The sequence below is a fragment of the Phoca vitulina genome, unplaced genomic scaffold (genome assembly GCF_004348235.1).
Source record: "Phoca vitulina isolate PV1807 unplaced genomic scaffold, GSC_HSeal_1.0 scaffold1, whole genome shotgun sequence".
NCBI lineage: Eukaryota > Metazoa > Chordata > Mammalia > Carnivora > Phocidae > Phoca > Phoca vitulina.
In genome coordinates this window covers 76,979,678-77,001,954 of record NW_022589704.1, presented here as the reverse complement: position 1 = coordinate 77,001,954, position 22,277 = coordinate 76,979,678, and the positions used below count along the sequence as shown (strand labels likewise).

The following is a 22,277-nucleotide window of genomic DNA, read 5'->3' as shown; positions in this document are numbered from 1 at the left end:
ATAGAAAATGTATAGTTTAAATAATTAGCATATAGTTATACTTTTAATAATGTATAGATACACATAAATTTAAAGGTGTGCTTTTATATGCACATACAGATATTACATACACCTTATAGTTTGTAAATTCACCTTCACTTTAACTTTTACACCTATAAGATTTCTAACAGTATTAGTAAATACATTAGGCTCCTTTCTATGATTGGAAACATTTCCAAGGATATATTTTCCTCTCTAGTAAATGCCCTGAGTTATGATCTGATTATCTTTTTCGCTAAGAAAGTCTCAGGTCTCTCCCTCGAAGCACTTTAGAATGGAAGCATTTAAAGATGGAAGCAACTGTGTCAGAGAAATCAACTATTAATTCTATGTGCAAATAGCCCTGACTTCACTTTACAAAATACTCTAAAAGTCCATATTTCATTTAAAGCGCTCAAAATTCCAGAAGGCCCACGTAGAAGATTTAAATTGTGCAAAGCACCTTTTGCACAGGCCAGTCTAGTTCTAGTGTGCTGAATCTTTTATCAGCTGAGAACACCATTTCACAGCAAAGGATGCAATATACAGTGGCAGGTTTAGAATGACATATTCATATAGATGTGCACTGAGAGTCTGAAAAGATACAAATCAGTATGTTAGCAGTGATTATCTCGTGGTGGATTTTTAGGTAACTTTTTCTACTTATCTGCTTCTTCCATTTATCCCCGTAAAAACATCACTGCTATTGTTTGTGTAATAAACCTGCTGAATGAAAAAAGAAATCTACTCGTGATTTCACAAATGTGAACATATACAATGAATCCGTTTATAAAACAAGGAGCAGATCTATCAAAATCTATTGTGAATCAGATAAAAAACACATAGTGTATCCGGGAGGCTCCGTCAGTGCCAAGCATCTTGGCCACCTGGACCTCTACTAAGACCAAGCGCAGGTAGTGAAGGTGGGATAAGGCAGCCTTCATACGGAAGACAACGTAGTACGAGTCTGTGCGCACGATCTCTTGTAACTGGCCTGGTCCGGGTATGTACTCGTTCAGGAGCACACATTCCATGATCCACGCCAAGGTTACAAAAGGAGTAACATGATGTTCTGCGTGAAATCTCTCATTCCTATGCAGAGCTTTGCTGTGGGGCACTGAATCATCTTTTGCACTTCCTTATATTCTGAATGATGCAAACAATCAACTATTCTCCTAGAAACCAGAGCAGAAACGAATGGACTTGTCCCAAAAGGCTCCACAGAACTCAAGAATCTAAAATGCCCAGACTCAGGTGTGTTCCCACATGGTCCTTGTCCCTCTCTCTTTATACATACAGTGCATGAAATGCCCAAGTTACAAGTGAAAAGCTAGGCTATTAAAGGATAATATCTATCCCTGGACCAGAATCTCAAGAAAAACCTTGCATAACAGGACCCAAATCTCTCTCTTACTGTGGGGATGTGAGGTGCAAACAGTGTATAATGATGCTTTATCCTTACTCAGACTAAAATTTCATCAGTCCCTAGGCAAGATGATCTTATTACAGACTTACTGTGTGAACACACTGAATACAATCACTTATCCCATGTTAAACTCCCACACACCCCACAAAGACATTTGCAACAGCACAGAGCGGTAGGACACAGGCGGACGGCACCCCGACCCCCCGAGAAAGTGCCGTACTCAGCTTTTAGTGCCTGTACATTCTTGGACTGCAGCTGGTCATCTGAGAAAAGCCTCTCCACACCTATCCAGCAGCCCTGCTCCGAGAGCTCTGCTCCAGTCAGGGCGAACCCCCACACTTACAGCCATAAATGCATTAGCACTGAGAAAGACTGCTGAGGATGTGGCACTCCAGGTGTGGCTTTATCTGTCACTTCACCGGGTCAGCTATTTAGGCCTAGTCTTCTCCATTGGCTTGAAGCTTTGGTCACACCATCGTGGGTAACACATCACATTATTCTTCCTTATAAAAACAAATAAACTCAAATGAGCATCCTGAGCCAGTTCATCCCTCCAAACACCTCTGCCTTCCCCTCTGATTTCAGTGACACGCTTTCAATCCCAGCCCACCGAAAGCCTCCCGTACTTCCAAGTGAGGACCGGCCAGATGCCGCTCTTCGTTCCTTGGGTTTCCCACCTTCCTCGCCTCCGCAGATCCCCGAGGATCTCAGGCTGCTGGCCACCACTGAGTCACCAGGAGCACAGCACTGCAGTACCTAGCACTACCCGCCATCAACTACCACCAGTCAAAGCACTACACTCTGCACCTCCCACCCCACAGTGAAACTCGGCCGTCCTGGGAGGCTGGACCAAAAGGAGGGGGGAAAAATGTTTTCGTACTTATAATGGCTTCCCTCTGAACCAGTGCATCTGAAATTTACACAGTTCTAGAGAACAAGGTGCTGGGTACATTAGTTCCTAGCCGACTCTGCTCATTCCAGCCGGTTTCTAAAATAACTGGTTATTCCGAAAGAACTCCCGTCCATGGAAGTGCAATGCAGCGCCCGAGTTAAAATAGATGGTCGCAAATAAAAGTTACAATTCAATAAGGCCTCACACATTTCACAACTGATCGTGGACAGAAGGGGTATGAGAAACGATCAGGCCTCCTCAAGGACCCCGCTGGGGAAGCTGGCTTACTGAACTCCTATAGTTCTTCCACCCCACTCGCAAGTGTGGACTTCCTCTATTTCAGCCACCAACGTTTCAAACTACAGCCCCTTGCGATCAGCTGGCAGTGGGGATAATTTACGAGCACACTGGGCACCATGCAGAGAGACTTTGCAGAAACAGAGTTAGAGTCAGAGCTAACACCGAGACAAGGAGGAAAAATGGAATGCCTGATCAGAACAGAGGATTTCTATCTTTCATAGAGAGCACAGTTTGATACATCCGTCTGCATTGACATACATGTACCACGGGGCTTTGTTGTTGTTGTTGTTGTTATAGTCTGTTTATTTGGTGGTTTAGCCAGGGAATCTTATATAACACATTCCTGTTTCAAATGTAGCAGCATGTATGGCATTTCACTCATATAAAATTCAGACTCCGCACAGCAGGTCCCATCAGCCACCCCAAATCATTTTACCTTGCAAGGTTTCAATATGATTGATGAAAAATCAAGAACTACCACTAGCACAGAGTGAAAGCAAGACTCAGTCATCAGCTTTACCCTATATCCGAAAGCTAACAATCTGGTGGTATGATTTTAGGGCTTTCGGAAAACCATTCTCATCCTGATCTTAATATAAGACATGAGCCTGACCTACGGAAGGAAAGGAGTCCAGTTTTCTAAGCCAAAACACACGTGAGCCTACTTCAGTCTTCCAGGGTAGAGTAGAGGAGCGCTAGCCTCTGCTTCTGCACTGGGCTGTTAGATGACCACAACCTTTGCAGCTCATTTCCTTAACAAAGAAGCAGTGGATCTGCACCACTTGTTTGGTCAGAAAGCACATAATACAGCTATAGCTGAGCAACTTCCATTCATGCTAGCTCACTAAACAATGTGTATTATATAATGAATGAGCCTTTCCTCTGAACCCTTCTATTGGAAAGCATAGGCACTTTCTGCATAGTTTAAGCGGATCTACAAGGAGCAGTTACCCCTTGTAAGATCAAACGTGGACTGAGTAATGTATAAATCACAAACAGCTTACACTCTTATATGCCTTGGCTACCACCCTAGTTTCTTTTTTGCTTGACAAGAAATTATATAATAAAACATAATTTCAGCTCACTCTGAACTATACAGAGAACATTCACACAGCAGCTAGCAAGCGCCCGAATGATGTTGGCTTTCAGCTCCATGTTCCCTGCGTTGCCTAAGAAATGGGGTTGGGGGGGTGAGTGGGAGGAGGGAGAGGAGGGAAGAGGCAATCAGCTATCTGTGAAGATACTTACAGCCTCGGAGTCTTCAATTCCATGCAGGTACAAATTGTCATACATGGAGGTCTGATAATCCAGAGCACCTCTGTCAAGGCAAAAATAAAATTGCTACAGGAGCCACGGCTACAGCTAAAAGACAGAAAAGGCCCGTTGGAAGGACTGCACTTGTCTCATCAATTCCCGGGATTTACCAGGCAAGATGCTATTCATTCACATCACACAGGGTGAGGTTATCCCCAGAGGCAGTCCAGCCCTGGCATTTTATCTGCCTTCCCAATACAGAGCATAAAAAAGCAAAACCCTTCCTCAACCACAGACTGGTGACTGAGCTAGGAAAGCGGCCTGTGATTGGCTCAGCTTCCCAGCTTCAGTCAGCTGAAGAGTGTTCCCTCGGAGAGTGGAGGGCGCCTCAGAGCATCCTACCCAGCAAGGAGCTGCTTCCTGTTTCGCCTGCACTGTGCAGTTCTGCAGTCCACACTTAGCAATATCTGAGAGGCTGCTCGGAATGTCTGGAAAGGCAGACTCTTGAATACTTTAAACACGACTGCTCACCTTCTTAATTAAATTCGCAATGGGTGGGGGGAGCAAAGGAGAAATTTTATTTTCAGAGAATATTGTACAAAGACAGGCAAACAGATACGAACTCCCATCCAGCATCTGTGCTTAACAGATGCAATTTAAGTCAAATGGGCAATAAGTCATTAAAAAAAAAAAAAAAAAACCAAGGTAAAGGAAAAATGGATACGATAAACAGATGTAAGTAAGATTTCTTGTGGGAATTTCTACTGTAGAAGTCTTCAGTGTTCTCACTGAAGTCTCTCTGCCCCACTGGCAAGAAAAGACCTCTGTGACCCAACTAGTGAAGTTTGAAAAAGAAGCTCAAAGTCTCTCAAAGGCTTTTATTTAGATGCAAAATGTTTAATGTCTTTTTAGTTTGACATTTTGAACCTGTGACAGCTAGTGTTTTCACTTAAATCCTTCATCCCCTTTCCAATACTTAGACCTTAAATATTCCTAAAGCAGCACTGATCACTTCCCAAAACCCCAACAGAAAAAGTCCACTCCCTCCACACCACAACTCGGTTTGACTTAGGACGGGTCCCACACTGGAGCCTACCTAGATACTGCTTTCTGGTCAACCAATAAGGTGCTGCAGCTTTGAAAAAGGAGAGCTCACGCTATGAGAAGGCAGCTAGCTTTGGAAAAAAGAAGTTGGTGGTGGACAAAGGACATGATCTAGAGAAGCTGCATAACTTACTGGGGTAAGCAATGACCCAGAAACTCAGAGGCTCTGAATCCAGTATCCACGTCACCATTCATTGGTTGGATGACCCTGGACCAGTCACCACCTCTACGGGCTTTAGTTTCTTCACCTGCCAAACCGAGGTAATAAAGAACTCCGAGAAAGAACTTTGAAATCTAAAGTGCAACGTAAACACTTATCAGTGACAAGCCTGCTTTGTCAGCCGGAAGGCATTGGCTGCAGTTCACGGGAGCTCAGCACAGGCGTGACTGGCTGTCCGTGGACCTAGGAAATGAGGCCTGTCCTTCTAGCCAGTATCTCTGAAAAGTGTAACTCTTTTTTTTTTTTTAAAGATTTATTTATTTGAGAGAGAGAGAGTACATGAGAGGGGGGAGGGTTAGAGGGAGAAGCAGGCTCCTCGCTGAGCAGGGAGCCCGATGCGGGACTCGATCCAGGGACTCCAGGATCATGACCTGAGCCGAATGCAGTCGCTTAACCAACTGAGCCACCCAGGCGCCCCTGAAAAGCATAACTCTTAAAGGGACAAACCGGAGTCACAAAAAGCAACACAAGAGCTACAGCTGTTGAGCAGAGCCCAGTTCTTCCAGGTCTGCACTGACCCCCTGATGTCTTTCAATCACAGCTGCACGCCTTGGAAACGGCACCAATACTTAGTCACTTTGAAATATAAAAGATGGCAAACGGACTCATCTGTCCTTCAGAACCCCAAAATGGTAGGGTTCATATAGGATGTCATCTGTGCCTACACAGAGGGAGGACGGCAGAAGAGGATGGAGGCAACTGGCAGGATTCCAGAGAAAGAAACCCAGTGTCCGCTCTCCCTGTTGACACCTGTGTGTCCTGGAGCGAGTCACTTGCCAGGCTGACCCTCAGCTCTCCCCTCCATAAAGCAAGAGGACTGTGTCAAAAGATCTGGAGCCTCAAATTCTTGTATCAAATTCTATTATTATAATTAACTACAGCCATATGATATTTTAGCCAGAATCCCTAGAAAATTGAGGCAAGAGGGTCTTTTCTCTCCTTAAGATTTTCTGGATCATTTCCTTACTTTACCATTTCAATTGAGAGTGTAGATATTTCCTGAGTGTCTTTAAATAGGCAACTAAATTAGGGGCAAAGCAAGAGGCAATCCACTTCCATAATCCACCCAGATGAGAGAAATTGCTCCCTCCTGGGAAAACTGGACATGGCTCAGCTCCTCTCCTCATTTCTTGGCCTTGGAGTGCTCCTGGCAGCTAATGTGAGGGTCCAAAGGAAGTTTTTAAGGAGCAGAGGTTCATTCAGGGATATACTAATACATGCACTAAGCAAGTGGGACATCAGGAGGGAGGCCACTGGATGGAGCAGAGCATCCTATAGTTACTCCCTGCTACCCTACATCCAACCTCTGCAGGACTAAGAACAGATGTGAAGCAGGTGCTGGCTGGCTTCGTCTGCTTCCCAGGACACTAAAAAAAAAAAAAATGCTGGACTCAGAACCAAAAACTGTTAGAGGTGGGAGAACCTCAGAGGTCACCTGATCCAGCCCTCATTTTAATATCCAGAATGGTTAAATTGCTATATTGAAAACCATAATTTTTTATACTTGAATGTTCCTTCCCCACTCCCTTCTTTCTCACTTTCTTTTTTTTAAGATTTTATGAGGGGCACCTGAGTGGCACAGTCAGTTAAGCCTCTGCTTTGGTCTGGGTCATGATCCCAGGGTCCTGGGATCGAGTCCCACATCAGGCTCCCTGCTCAGCGAGGAGCCTGCTTCTCCCTCTCCTCCCTGCTCGTGCTCTCTCTTGCTATCCCTGTCGCTATCTCTGTCTCTTTCAAATAAATAAATAAAATCCTTAAAAATAAGTACATACATACATACATATATATTTTATGGGGCAACCGGGTGGCTCAGTCAGTTGAGCGTCCGACTCTTGGTTTCAGCTCAGATCATGATCTCAGTGTTGTGAGATCGAGCCCCATGTCGAGCAAGCCCAGCGATCAGCGTGGAGTCTGCTTGTCCCTCTCCCTCTGCTTCCCCCTCGACCCCGCTCACGGTCTCTCTCTCAAATAAATAAATAAGTAAAATCTTCAAAAAAAAAAAAAAAGATTTTCTTTTTAAGTAATGTCTACACCCAAAGTGGGGCTTAATCCTACAACCCCGAGATCAAGAGCCACAAGCTCTACCAACTGAGCCAGCCAGGTGCCCCTCCCCACTCCCTTCTTGATGGGGTTTTCAAGAAAAGGGAGGAGAAGCAGTGGGCATGTTCCCAGGAGGAATTTGGTAAAATAGAAGAAGGTCATTTTGGTGGGAAAACCCCTATCTCTTCCTACTTTCGTTCTAAAAACAAGAGAAAACCAGTGAAGAGACTTGGGAGTCTCCCCTAGGATTTAGATCTACACAGAATAAGCACTGCACCTGCAAGTCATCTAAAGGCTTCACCCAGTCCCCAGGCTAACCCTAGAGTTCCAGAGGAACCCTACAGAGAGATTCATTCTGGACTTCCCCTAGAGGAACTCTGAGGAATTTCTAGAAAAATGAACTCTTGACTCCAAGACAATTTGGAACTGACCATCTCTGTCCGAGATTCTCTGAACTGAGAACGAGCTGAGAAGTAGTGAGAGGTCCCTGGGAGCCTCCTGGGCTTGTTTCAGATCATCTCAAGTCCCTAGCTTTTGGTAAAAGGGCCTTGGGATTCCAGCAGCTCTAAGTTCTGAGGGCCCAATTTCAAATCTCACTGTAGCAAGGGGTGAAAAACAGCCGAGGGACTGGCACCCCCTTGGTTTGGACTTGAAGAGTTCTCCAGTTAAATGACTGGTTGAGCACATGAAAGAGAAACCACCCCACCCCCAGTCTGCTTCTACATCAGGCTACAGCGAGAACAAGTCTGAAAACCTTGTGGCTCATCTTGTGTTGGTGTTTCCATAACACACCTACCTCTCATACTGAGAAGCCTCCAAAACTGCATAGCCCCAAAAAAGACTGCCTCCCATTTTGAGGCTGCTCTGCTGAACGTGCGTCTCACCCAATTCCATTCAAGTCACTTCTCGTTACGATCAACAGTTCAAAGTCAAAAGGCCTTAAGAAAAGGCATTGCCTGTATAATTCTATTTTGTAAAGGACCCATGATTCCTGGTATGGAGGTAGTTCTTACAACTTGCCAAATGTCTCAACTGAGCTCAATTCAGTGGAGGAAATGTTATGGTCCTCAAAAAAATCAGGAAAGCTCTCTTTGGTATCTCAAGGCAAGAGTTTGGTTTTTTGTTGGCTTCAAACTTAGCAACATGGAATTCCTTTTCCTTACCTGGGCTGGGCTTTGTGGTCCAACAAACCCATGGAATTGGCATTGGAATATAAGGGACAAGCATTTCTCCTTTCTACTTGTTTGGGAAGGGAGGGGAAGAGGGAGAAAAAATCCAAGAGCCAGTGCAGATTCGCTCTAAGTTCTAGATAGCCACGAACAAGACAACTGGCATAGATTTGGAAGCAGAAGGGAATTTGCTATCCGATTTTCCAACCAGATTTCTCCAGAATTTAACTTTTCTAAGCCAGTTCAGTTATATGTTCTACAGCAGGACTCTGGGAGGTCAGGGGAAAGATTCTCACTGGCTCTCTGTGGGCTTAGGCGCAAGCCCAAGGCCTTTGCTTGCCAATTCAGCCTTGGGGTTGTTTGCTTTTTTTGTTTAAGTTTTACGAAGTGAACACAGTGTGCTGGATGATCTTCTTCCTCTTCTGCTCTGCAAGTATTAGTCCACTCCTTTACTTCTAGAATGTGCGGCACTGCAAGCATTAATATCGTAACCCCCGTTTCCTCCCTGATGTGCTGCAGACAGGTGGTACCCGCAGAGCAGACAAAGGAATGAAAACAAAACAAAATAAAACAAAACACTACAATTGATGTCCCTTTTAGTAGTTTTCGGAGTTTGAATTTAGACCTTACGATCCAGGGAGGCAGGTGCTGGAGTCTCTCTGGGCCTCGTCTCTAACATGGAGATAATAATAGTTCTGAACTTAATGAGTTAATATATGAAGGGCACATGGAAAGTGCCTGGCACATGAGAAGGCAGAAAGAATTGGCCTTTTCATTTTTGAAGAGAAGTAGTATGGAATCAGGGCCTCACCCAGCTCCTAGGCCCCCCCAGTACAATGCCATTTGTGGGAAGGGTATTCCCAGGCATAGTGTGAGAGGAATGCTATGGAACAGGGTGGTTAGGAGCAGGGACTCCTAAGCCAGGCTGCCCGAGTATCCCCCCTGTGTCACTTCCCAGCTGGATAACACTCAGCAAGCTATGTTGCCTTTCTGTGCCTCTCCTTCCTCATTTATAAAAGGAGGATTCTCCTAAGATGATCATGCAGATTAAGAGCCTTGATAGAAGAGAGTGCTCAGAATGGTGCCTGGTGGACACTCAGTGCTCCCCAAGTATCAACTGCTTCTTTAAGTCCCGGCCCGAAGCCCTGGTGCTCTTTGCCTCTGGGGTGGGATTCCTCACGCCTGCCCCGAATGCTGGCCTGGTCCTCTCTATCCCCACCTGGGGCCCCAGTTTCAGCCAGCAGAGCTGAAATCAGCATCCTGCCTCCTGTTGACCTACTTAACTTCATGCCAGCCTCCTCCCGGCAGCCCACCTGCTTCATCTGGCCAGGCTGCCTGCGCCTTATGCTGAAGCTGGCACGCACGCCCAGGCCTCCTCAGCCTGGCAACACCTCGACCCTTCAGCCACCACGCTGAACTCCCCATTTTTCCCGTGAGCCCCAGCCCACGAGATACCCACGAGATACCCACACTCCTGGACTGGACTCCTGGACACCCAGCACTCTCACACTGGCCTTACCAATGGCCTGGCCTCTTGCCAAACTAGAATTCTGACCTCCATCACCCCCACCAGCCACTCCTGGACTGCCCCAGCCTGTCACCCGCCGCTGCCAAGAAAAGGTCCCCATGAAAACCCTGTAACGCCTGCCACTCCTGCTTCTTACCAAGGAGGCAAAAGCAGCATGAGAGAGACACACGGAGAGAGACAGAAAACCCGAGAGACACTCAGAGTAAGAATGAATATATGGACTAGCTCCCTTCCTCCCTGCCATTCTGGATGGCTCCAGGAAAAAATAATACTTCATAATTCATAAAAGAGTGAGTGTAAGTAAGGTAGGAAATTCCCCTGGCCTATTCAACTCGACAGAAAATGACAGATCTCTCCCTGTGATTGACATATTACTCAGAAGTCTCTCACTTCCCAAAATTTCTGGTAAAAAAATGCCAATCTCTTGGCAAAAACATTCCATACAACCACAATTTTCATTAACGCTATGGAACTTTATCTTCCACGCGTCTCCAAAATGAACTGAGCAGACCTGTCCAGTTGGCCCCTCACCGTCACCAGAACATCAGTTAGCTAATATTGTTCATGCTAATATCACAACTACAGCTTTCCAAATGCCGCCTGCTCTGCACTCCGGTAGAGGCTGGTAACTTGGTATCAGCAGGACAGGACTGCATCCTCCGGGAAGCTGACTGAGGGATGGGCCATAGCAATACCAGAAATCCCGGAGACAGAAACGGAGCCAAGGAAGTGGCTGCCATCATAGCTGAACGGTAATCTGATTCCTTTATCGGCAAAGCTTCAGCAGGGGTGAGAAGCAGGAAAGGGGGGAGGAAGGGCTCCATCTCCCCCACGCAGCAGGGCAGAAATGAATCAGTCACCAACCTACTACACGGTTTGGGCAAACCATTTCTCACGGTTCCTAATTTGCAATAAGGGGTAAACATTAGTTGAGGGTTGTTTTTTTTTTTTATGTAAAATTTGTGAAGTTTTATTTTCTATATTGTTACTACTTTTAGGCAGAAATTTGTGTTTTTGCCTCCCAGAAGGAGTTTTTCTCTCTGATTTGATAACACAGTTCATGTACAGATCCATTTGGCCATCAAATAACACCCAAAAATGTCTCCTGGGTACATAATCTGTCCTCCAAATAAAACTTAGATTGTGTCAGATCTTATCTGAAATTTACCAAGGCTTCCTGTTGCTCTTAAGATAAAGACCTAAATCTTTAACTTGGTCTAGGCTGGCCTCGACGTTTCTCTTCTGGAATCCCTCATTTTGCAACCCCGTCCCCTTCACTCTCTTCCCTACAGCCAACCCGGTCTTCCTGGACACATCACACGCCCTCCCACCGCCCTGCTTTGTCTATTCTGAGCCCTTTGCCTGGAACCCTACACCTTCTCCCACCTCACCCTCCATGAATAAGCATTAGTGAGACTGATGAATTAATACCTTTTTCCAGAATGGGAGTTCTATGGGAAGAGGAATCATGTAGCTTCTTACTCACCATTAGATCCTCACAGCCTAGCACAGAGCCTTGCACTTAGATGGTTTTCAACAAATATGTGAACAATTCATGATGGCCCTGAAATCCTTGGCTGCTTCTGCACTTTGGCTACCAAAACAGTGTACTGACTAACAAACAAACATAAAGCTTACAAAATGAAATGTGAATATTTTCTGAAGATAAGAAAACTCAGAACCTGAGCATCCCTAGAGAGTCCACACCAAACTGTCTTCATGCCCTGACTGGGAGAGCAGTCCTGTTCAGATTTAGATTCTTACAAACTAAATAACCTAGGTATGACATACTGGTATTATTTTAACAATATCTTCATTTCAAAGAAAACAATTTACGATGTGCTGATAATTTGGGGGTGGGAGGTGAAGGTGAAGGAGAAAAGACTCCACGATCATTCATACCTTCAGAACCTTGCACAGGATATTCATATTGTCTGGGAGGTCTCCTCCACTATGTCGCACTCCACCCTCGACTTTTTGTATTTGGTGAATTCATTCTTTCTTTAAGATCCAATGTAAATGTCATGAAGACCTTCCCCAACTCCCTTAGACATTAAACACTCCTTCCTCTATATTCTGTCCTCCTCTACCTCCACTAATGGGCCTACTACATGACAGTGTACTCTGTCCAATAAACCTGCTTCTTCCACTACAAGATGAACAACTAAAGAACAAAAACCATGTCTTACTCAGTTTTGTACCCAAATGCTTCATGCCATAGAACATCTTCAATAAATACTGGTTGCAGGAACTAAATAACACACATGAAAAGAAAATCCCCATTTTGGGCTCTAATGTCACAGTCTCCATCATAACCCATGCAGCCTAGGTGAGTAGATGTTTGAAATCTTAAGGGAGTCAAAAGAGAAGGGAATGAGCCAGGAATCTGTGAGGTCAATTTTAATTTTAAGGCTGCTGTGGATTTAGAAAACAAGCCCCCAAAATGGAAAGGAGAGTCAGGAACCCAGGTCTGAGATGGACTTAGGTCAGCTAAAGGGGCTTTTCTTGTAAGGAATCTACGAGCAAAGGGGATATTGGTGTATGATGGATGAATAGTAGTATTAGGGTCCTGGGATGTTTCCTAAAACTTTGTTGCCTCAGAACGTATTTTTGAAGAAATACCTACTTCCCTTTGGAAAAAAGTACCAGACCGTGTATCTTTCAAGGGCAGAAACTATGTCTTTTTCATCATGTAAATAGGAGTTAGACCCCTGTCTGATCCAATACCTACCACAATAACTGGAAAATACAAGTTCAATGACTACACTGGAAAAAGCTGAGTAAGCAAGTATGATATAAGGTGACCTCCACAATACAACATAGCCCTGAGGGGACCATGATCTCAAGTTCTATCGTATCTCATGCAGCCTCAGACACTAAGCATACTACAACTTCAACAGGGCAGTAGGAAAATCTGACCAACGCCCAAATACTAAGCTTGGAGTAGCAATGCTCATTCTAGATCCCACCTGAAGTAGACCTAGAACTTTTAAATTACTGCTGGACTTGAATAGGATTATCTCAGGCAATAGATTGGTCTTAGGCTTCAGGTTGATGGTTTTTGGTTTCTGCAACTCAGTGAACAGTAAGGAGAGAATGGTGGTTTTGGTGCATGCTGCTGACTTTAGCCAAGATGACTAAAAGCCCTAGTATCCATTCTCCTATTCTTCCTTTTAGCAATTAACCGCATTCCACCCCCAATTTTAGCAAGGCATATGACTCTCCAACTAGAAACTACATTTCACAGCCTCCCTTCCAGCTACATGTGATCCTGTTCTTGCCAACAGAATGTAAGTGAAAGTAATGCATCCAACTTATACATCACATATCCTGACACATCACAACTTACACGTGTCCTTGAAAGGATACTGATTGCCCACCACATGCTCTCTTCCTCATTCTTTTTTTTTTTTTTACCCCTATGTTCGCTTCTTTTTTTTTTTAATTTTTTTATTGTTATGTTAATCCCCATACATTACATCATTAGTTTTAGATATAGTGTTCCATGATTCATTGTTTGTGCATAACACCCAGTGCTCCATGCAAAACGTGCCCTCCTCAATACCCATCACCAGGCTAACCCATCCTCCCACCCCCCTCCCCTCTAGAACCCTCAGTTTGTTTTTCAGAGTCCATCGTCTCTCATGGTTCTTCTGCTCTCTTCCTCATTCTTTTGGATGTGGTGCTGATGAACCAATTTCCACCACACAGATGGAGGATGAAGAGTAATAAGGCTAGAGAAGCTTGAGGCAGTAAATGAACTGTGGAGAGTCCTACCTCTGCTGTCCTGGACTTGCTCTCCTGCCCTTTGGAGTGAAAAAGAAAGACACCTCCATCTTATTTAGGCATCTTTACTTGGAGGTCTCTTTGTTGAAGCAGCTTAGGCTAACTAATCCCAGGTGCAAAAGTAACTAAAATATACATGCTACTAGAGTGGGAACAAGGCAACCAGAAAAAGATGTTCAGAACTGGGCTCAGAAAAAGACCCCTCACTAGGTTATGTCATTTCTACTAACTCTTCTTTCACAAAATGCTAACAAAACCAAAATGGTGGTCAGTTATAGCAATCCCCACCCCATCCCCTCCACCCCCTTTAAAGCCAGAACATTGTTATATAAGTTTTTAGCCACAATAAGCCTGTTTATTTTCTGAAACCAAGGATAGGGACAAAAACAAAATATTGGTAAACTAAAAACACATAAATTGCCAACTGCATACTGCTTTTTCAAAGCCCAAATGATTTTTAAAAAATTTTCAACTTGGGGTGCCTGGGTGGCTCAGTTGGTTAAGCTTCTGCCTCCTGCTCAGAACCCTGGGATCAAGCCCCAAGTCAGGCTCCCTGCTCAGCAAGGTGTCTGCTTCTCCCTCTGCCCCTCCCCTGACTCTTGTGCTCTCGCTCTCTCTCAAAAAATAAATAAAATCTTAAAAAAAATTTTCAACCCTACTGAGTTTTTGAATACCAGTAGATCACTACAAAGAGAAAATTATTCGCCACCTTTTAGCAAAGTCCATAAGGATTTCCTGAAGATTTGAATTTTCAATAGAATTTCTCTTAGTTCCCAATCTGTTTGGTCATTTCCTTTGCAGTACTGGATGGAAAATTAGTTGGAGCACTAAGTCCAAAGCCTTTCCCCAAGAGGCACAAATGGAAACAAGCTGAGCTACTTGATCTAAATTCCAATTCTCAGAAGTGATTCTTGCATCAAATATTCAAAAAAATAACAGTCATCTCCATAGAAAATAGTATAAATTTTGGGACAAACAGCAAAAATAATGTATGTACATTTGTATTGATAGAAAACAGGAGAATAAAAAAAATTAATAATCCCTTATATCTGTAGGCATGTCTCATAAATCCAAAAGCATAAAGAAACTTAGCATAAAGATTTTGGAAACACACACACACACACACACACACACAGTACTGGCCTTTGCAAAGTTGTTTGGCAATGCATTTTTCCTAATAACAGAAAGTGATTTTTCAAATATTAAGAAAGATAGATTGAAAATTAAAAATAGCAATATCCAGAGGCTTCCTGGCTAGTGCCTGGAAGAGCATGGGACTCTTAACCTTGGGATCATGAGTTTGAGCCCCACATTAGGTGTAGCGATTATTAAAAAAATAAATAAATAAATTTTAAAAATTAGCAATATCCAAAAAATATTTAGGTGCCAGGTACCTTACCGCACATGAAACTCACCGCATTTCTGAAGCATGTGTAAACAGCGAAAGTTATAAGTACTACTTGACCCTCTGGTCTTGTGTACCTCAGAAATCTGTTCTCCTAAACTGAGAAAGGCAATAGTATTACAATTTTTCATAAAGAGTAGTTTAAAACAAATTATTTCTAATAGTTCCTCTAAGTAACTCTTTTTTTTTTTTTTTTTTTAAAGATTTTATTTATTTATTTGAGAGAGAGAGAATGAGAGAGAACACATGAGAGGGGGGAGGGTCAGAGGGAGAAGCAGACTCCCTGCCGAGCAGGGAGCCCGATGCGGGACTCGATCCAGGGACTCCAGGATCATGACCTGAGCCGAAGGCAGTCGCTTAACCAACTGAGCCACCCAGGCGCCCTCTAAGTAACTCTTTAACACCCAATCAGCTCTAACTAAATATAAAACACTACAAGATAGTAAACTAATAACCAGTCAGTCTGGAAATAATATCAAATCATAAGGTTCCCTGGGTTTCTTGGGCTCCTCTAACCATCCATTTAAACCTATGGATCACATAAACATGGAAGGACTGTTTCAACAAATTTGGATATGTTAACATACAATGAAAGAGATATAAATAGACACCAATAGTTGATTCCAGAAAATGGGGGAAATTCATAAACACATTGCTCTCAAAGTACTATCAGCAGGCATTAGGAAAAGGAGTACTATTAGTAAGTGTCCAGATTTACCTAACTTAGCAAGAAATTATGAGCTTTTTCCTACAAGATACCTTTAAAACTTGCCGTCAAAGTCTTGAACTAAAAGACTAAAGACAATGTCAGGCAGATGGCCTTTGGGCCTCAACTAATAAAGGTTTACTTTTAAAAAAGATTATCTGCTAAAATATTAAGACATTAACCAACAGCAATTTTGGAAATCATTACCTTATCTGCCATCAAGCAAATCAACTACTAAAAGTTGGGGGAGAAGAAGAAAGGCCCAGTAGGGGAAAGGATGATCAAGCTAACTTCATAGTAAGTAGAGGTCATTTATTTCCTTCCACATTCTGCTCTTGTTGGTTGTGTTTACTTCATTTTGAACCTTATACTTGATGAATATAAAGCAACTAGAATGATCTGAAGAGTTAGAAATCATGGGGAAATTTCCTAACTCCACATAGCTCTGAAACCATAAACGAAGAGAATAAATATATTTTTCATTATATTTGCCTTCCATCTTCTTGTTTACTGCCGTCTCTATATCTTTCTTGTCCTTACTTGAGCCTTATTTCATCCACTCACTACACTTTCCCCAAAACATGTGCTTACGATCCAGCTTCCTACTGCTTCTTATGCTTGAAACCAACTTAAGCATTTTTCTAGTCTACTGAAATTTCCCACAAATCTCCCCTTTAGAGATCAACTCTCCACTTTAAAATGAGATCTTTCACAGCCAAACAAAAAATTTTTGTTTTTCCAACATTTCCAAGGAGTATATTTATTTTTTCTGAATAAATATACTCTTCTAAAAAGTGATATTGTAGAAAATTTGCAATAAAATTCAGAAAAGTACAAAGACAAGAAGAAAAATCTGTAGTCTTACTGTTAAAATATGATTATTGTTACTACTTTAGTGTTTGTATGCATTTTGTTTCACACTTAAAACATGTTCCTAGGGTGCCTGGGTGGCTCAGTTGGTTAAGTGTCCCACTCTTGATTTTGGTTCAGATCATGATCTCAAGGTTATGAGATCAAGCACCACATCGGGCTCCGCTCTGGTGTGAAGCCTGCTTGAGATTCTCTCTCTCTCTCTGCCCCTCCCCACTCTAAAAAACAAACACACACACACACACACACACATTCCATGTAAACTTTTGCATTCTCTTAACAATAACAGAAGTATTTTCTCCCGCATTACCAAAAACTCCTCATAATTTATTACAATTACATAATACTGCATCATATATGCAGTTCCCATTGTTTTGCTCTTGTAAATAATGCTGGAATTATAGTCGTCTGCAATTCAGATTAGTTTCTTGGGCTGACTCCCAGATATTCTTGGGTCAGAGTGTATGAACATTTTCAGCCTCCTGATCACAATGCCAAATGTTGTACAGAAAAATTTCTACCAATTTACATACCTATTAGTTAAATGTGAAATGCTAGCTCTTAGTCTTACCACTAGCCATGGAGCAAGGTGGGTACCTAGGGGTCTAATTGTTTTAATCTGTTAATTTGATGTGCAAAAAGTGGCATCTCACTGACACGTTAATTTGCAGTTTTTGCTAACGAACATATATATTTACTAATAAACAAATATTTTAGCGACACTACATGTTTTCCTAAGTACAGCAAATCTACTTTCTCTGAGTGATGAAATTCCACACCTAAATAACAGATACTGTCATGTTCTTGTCTCCAGTTTCTTCTGGGAAAGTCTTATGAAAATGGCATCAAAGGCAATGGCTCTCAGCAACAGCAGAAGATCAGAATCACCTGTGGAACTTTTTAAAAATCCATTTACAGTCTAGAAACCCAAGCTCCATCATCTATATTTTCTAGAAATCCCACTGCTATTTTAGTAGGCAACTAAATGAGAAGACCACCAGGCTAGGACTGCAAAAGTCAAATATCACACCTGTCAAGTAAATAAGCAAGTGCATGCAGTTCTTCAGGGATGTGATGAAGAGTGTATGCCCTATACTCTCATTTTATTCTATGGCGTTGACCTTACATCCATAAAGCAACTTATTCACTCTGTGAGATCCACTTTTACTGGGTGACATAATATCGCCCATATCTCTTACTCTCATTTCTAAGAATTATCTTGTTTCACATGATAAGAAAGTAATCTAAATACTGATGTACCTTGTGTTTATATTCCCAGCACTTGGCAGAAGTTATTTCCACAGTAGATAGGATAAACAGCTGGTGTGTATTTCCAAAATGGCACTTCTTCCAACTCAAGGAGAGCTTCTGCCTGTATTCTATGGGCCAGGGATAAGTGTTCATACTATTTATTGATTTATGGTGATGTTTATCAAAATAAGAAATCTCAGCTAACCCTTAGACCCACCCCAATTCCACTCCCATCTCTAAACAACCAGTTATTCCCCTTGAACACTATTAAGCACCACAGTGGGACAGTTTGTGGACATGGATACTGGTGTCACATGGCTCAGCATAGTCATAACCTGACATAACCTGGGCTTAGAAAGTGCCCTGATCTTACTCTCAGAACTAGGTTAGCTAACACTCTCATGGGGGAAAATATGAGGGGAAAAAAGAAGATTTGATGTCAGAAAGAAAAATGTCCTCCATGTCAACTCTAGTAAATCCCTTTTGGCTGGAATGTACTAGCATAAGAACAGCCTGGGCCCAATCAGACTCTCCTAGCACTGCCTGGATCTCAGTGCCCCATTTAGCATAATCCCCTACTGGGGGGAATCCCAATTTGGGGATCCCAAATTGAATAGTAATCAATCATCAGCACAAGAAGTTCTGCAAGAATTGTTTCAGAGATTATTTTTTTCCTTTGTAGGTGCTAAAAGTGGTCATCTTGTACCACCACAGAGAGACCATTCTGGAAGGAAGAGATGGAAGGGTAGTACCAGCTAAAGTGCTAAAAACCAGTACTTACTCTGTTGGGTCAAAATTGTCATGTCCTTGACAAATCCGTAAGTGGAAAATTCACTCCGATTTTCCAACAAAAAAAAGTAATGGACAGATTTTCAAAATTAGGTAAAATATGAGTCCAGATGAATTATTTTATCTGTTCTGCAGATAAATTCCCCCAAGTATCAGCATTATCATGCCAACCACCTTGGGCTCTTGGTACAAATTAACTGACAACAACGGACAGGCTATTTGAACTTCAAAAATTAAATCTTTATATGGCAACGAATATTCTTTATGGTTTACTACTGCAGCTCAGGGGGGGTGCCTCAATCTCTTGGCTTGGTTGAGTTCAGAGAAGCGAAGTGAACACTCTGTTTCATTCTACTCATCTCTCTCCAGGGGCTCTTTTGCCTGCCTTTGGATTGTTCCTGCCATGAATATCACCCTCAAAAAAGCCTCAGGACAGAAAAGCTTGGGAGGACACTGAGTATAATAAGCTGTGATGAAGCATCTAAAATAAAGGGACTTTTGTTGGGCGCCTGGGTGGCTCAGTCGTTAAGCGTCTGCCTTCGGCTCAGGTCATGATTCCAGGTCCTGGGATCGAGCCCCACATCGGGCTCCCTGCTCAGCGGGAGGCCCGCTTCTCCCTCTCCCGCTCCCCCTGCCTGTGTTCCCTCTCTCGCTGTGTCTCTGTCAAATAAATAAATAAAATCTTTAAAAAAAAATAAAAAATAAAAAATAAAATAAAATAAAATAAAGGGACTTTTGTTGATGTTTTGAACTAAGTAAAAGGAAAAAAAAAGCATTAACAAGTGCACTAAACTTGGTGACTGGAATTAGCAAACCAGGACATATATACAAAAGTGTATTCACGAGGTCACACGTTCACACCTAGGCACTTAGCTGTGTGTCACTGTAAATCACCACGCCAGCACATTCCCTCCTCTTCATTTTTTTTATTTTTCTAAATTTAGTGCCATTACAAATGCTGTTAACTCAGATAACTTAGAATCTATGCACAGGAGAGTGAATCACAGTTTCCATGAGATCCACCAATTTAAATGTCTTCCCTTTTGTATATTTCCATTACCAATGACACTATCTCAATCATTACGTGTCATTTTTCTGGTGTTCATTCTTGAGGATTTTATACATCTGCATAAATATGCCCGAAAAATGTCTTTACATATATTCATTAGAGATTGTACCCCTCCTTTTAAAAATTTGATCTCATGAAATGATTTTTATATTCCCTTGTTATTACCAAAAAATTTATTACCAAATCAAATACAATTTTTTCAAAAGATCCTGTTTGAGATGAGGATACACTGTTAAAATAATCTAGAAATCAAAGTAAAGTAAAATCTGATTGGGAAACTGTTGCAAGTGATTGGCTATAAATTAATGTTACTGTCTATTTTTTTCTAAAAGAAGTCAAAGTGGACAACGAAAGCAAAGGGATAGACAAACCAGGCTCCCTACCTCAGAACACTGCCTCTTCTATATATTCCTTTACAGGTTGTCTCTCAGTTATTCACATTCACTTGCTCTCGGCCCTGCTGAGCTCTCGAGACCCTAAATACCTCACTCCGTACATCTGCCTTTCCTATGTTCACTTCACCCACACACTGGTGGAATCTAAAAACTTTCTCCACCCTATACCAGACTGTGTTGACAGGTCTGATTTTTTTTTATTTTCTTTTTTTTAAGATTTATTTATTTATTTGAGGGGGGAGGGGCAGAGGGAGAGGCTGAGAGAGAATCTCAAGCAGACTCCACGCAGAGCACGGAGCCCAGCTCGGGGCTCTATCTCACGACCCTGAGATCATGAGCTGAGCCGAAACCAAGAGTCAGAGGCTTAACCAACTGAGCCATCCACGCGCCCCTGATTTTTTTAAATGAGAATTATGCAGATGCATCCTCATGACCTCCACCGGTCTCTCAACACTACTTTTTAGTCCACTCGGACTGCTATAACAAAACGATATATTGGATGGCTTAAACAGCAAACATTTATTTTTCATAGTGTTGGAGAGTAGGAAGTCAAAGATCAAGGTGCCAGCAGATTTGGTGTCTGGTGAGAAGCCTCTTCCTTGTTTGCATATGGCCACCTTCTTGCCAGATTCTCACACGGCCGAGAGAGCGAGCTCTGGTGTCTCGAGGTCCTCTCCTTATTAGGCCGAGAGAGCGAGCTCTGGTGTCTCTTCCTCACTAACCTCATCACAGAGGCTCCACTCTCATGACCTCATCTACACCCAATTACCTTCTAGAAATCCCACCTCCAAATGTCATCACATTGGGAATTAGAGCTTCAAACTATGAATCTGTGGGGGACACAAACACTCGGCCCATAACAACTGTCCAGCACTCCTTCTGTATCTATCATCAGTTTCTCCTCAGTCCACACAAACCTTCGTCAGTCTGAAACTCCTACCTCATCCCTCTTCTTTTACCATTAACACTTGTCTCACACCCTAACTCCCCAGGAGGAGAACATATCAACCCTCCCTAAATTTCCTGTTCCATCCTACAAATTGGACCTCTTTCTATTCTGTTCCTTCCAAGGTTGATCTCTTCATCTGTACTCAGAACCCCAGTTTCTCAGGTCTCATTATGAACCTGGTTCCATATACTCTCTTGACTATAACTTCAACCCACACCTCTCTCCTGGCTGTTACCCTTAACACACAAATGTTGTGAAGTACCATCACTCTCAAGAACAACCACCCTTCCCTCACCTTGCCTCACCCCACTACAACCTATTTCCATTTTTCCTTCATAGCCGACATTCAGAGAGTGTATCTACACTCTTGATCTTCATTTATGCTACACTATTCAGTCTTCACAATCTGCCCTTTATCCTCATCTCTGACTCAAACTGTTCTCACCAAGGTCGCCAATGACCCTTTTGTAACTGTATCTAACAGAATTTCATCTTTCATGACCTCTGACACTTTAGACCTCCTTTTGTTGGAAACTCTCTGGCCACCTCTCCAATTTTCCAGAATTCTACCTCCAGTTCTCCCTTAGCTTCAACCACCTCCCATCTTCTGATAATTCATAAATAAGTATGCTCAGGTCAAACTTAAGTCTGGAGTTCCAAGTCCCTGTGCCATAAGACAGAACGGCACTGCTACCCAGTTGTCTGATTTGGAGATTTAAAGACCATCCTTGACTCTTCCCTTCCTTCTCTCCACTGAATCCCATATTCTGTTATTATCCCCAACACCTTTTGAATTCCTCCTCTTTTCTCAATCCCTAGGAGTTTAGGCTCTCCTGATTTTTTCACTGCATTATTGTGACAGCCTCCTTACTGGCCTTCCTGCCTCCAGCTGTACCCACCTTTCAAGTCCCACATGTTTCCATTTTAATACCAAAATATTCTGTAAATCTTATGACATTCTGCTTAAACAACATTGATAACACCTCCCTTTCTTTGGAATAGAATTCAAAATCTTTCATGGGTAAAGTATAAACCACATCCTGAAGTGACCAGCCTCATCTCTTTTTTTTTTTTTAAAGATGTTTTATTTATTTATTTGAGAGAGA

The 22,277-nt window shown here is 42.6% G+C and overlaps 1 protein-coding gene across 6 annotated transcripts in view; it reads right to left on the bottom strand.

The window, feature by feature from the left end:
* The window catches only part of CACNB4 (calcium voltage-gated channel auxiliary subunit beta 4), a 242,662-nt gene that overhangs the window by 133,038 nt on the left and 87,347 nt on the right, over positions 1-22,277 (bottom strand). The window contains exons 1-2 of one of the 6 annotated variants that reach the window (XM_032410519.1): positions 3,885-5,438; positions 1,788-1,947 (exon numbers count right to left, since the gene is read on the bottom strand). The exons of 2 other annotated variants lie outside the window; for them this stretch is intronic. In XM_032410519.1, the coding sequence (XP_032266410.1) occupies positions 1,788-1,793 (6 nt within the window). In that variant the 5' untranslated portion in view covers positions 1,794-1,947; positions 3,885-5,438. Of the gene's footprint in view, positions 1-1,787; positions 1,948-2,121; positions 3,841-3,884; positions 5,439-22,277 lie in introns of those variants that run through there. 3 more of the 6 variants (XM_032410512.1, XM_032410529.1, XM_032410503.1) reach the window with 3 other exon arrangements.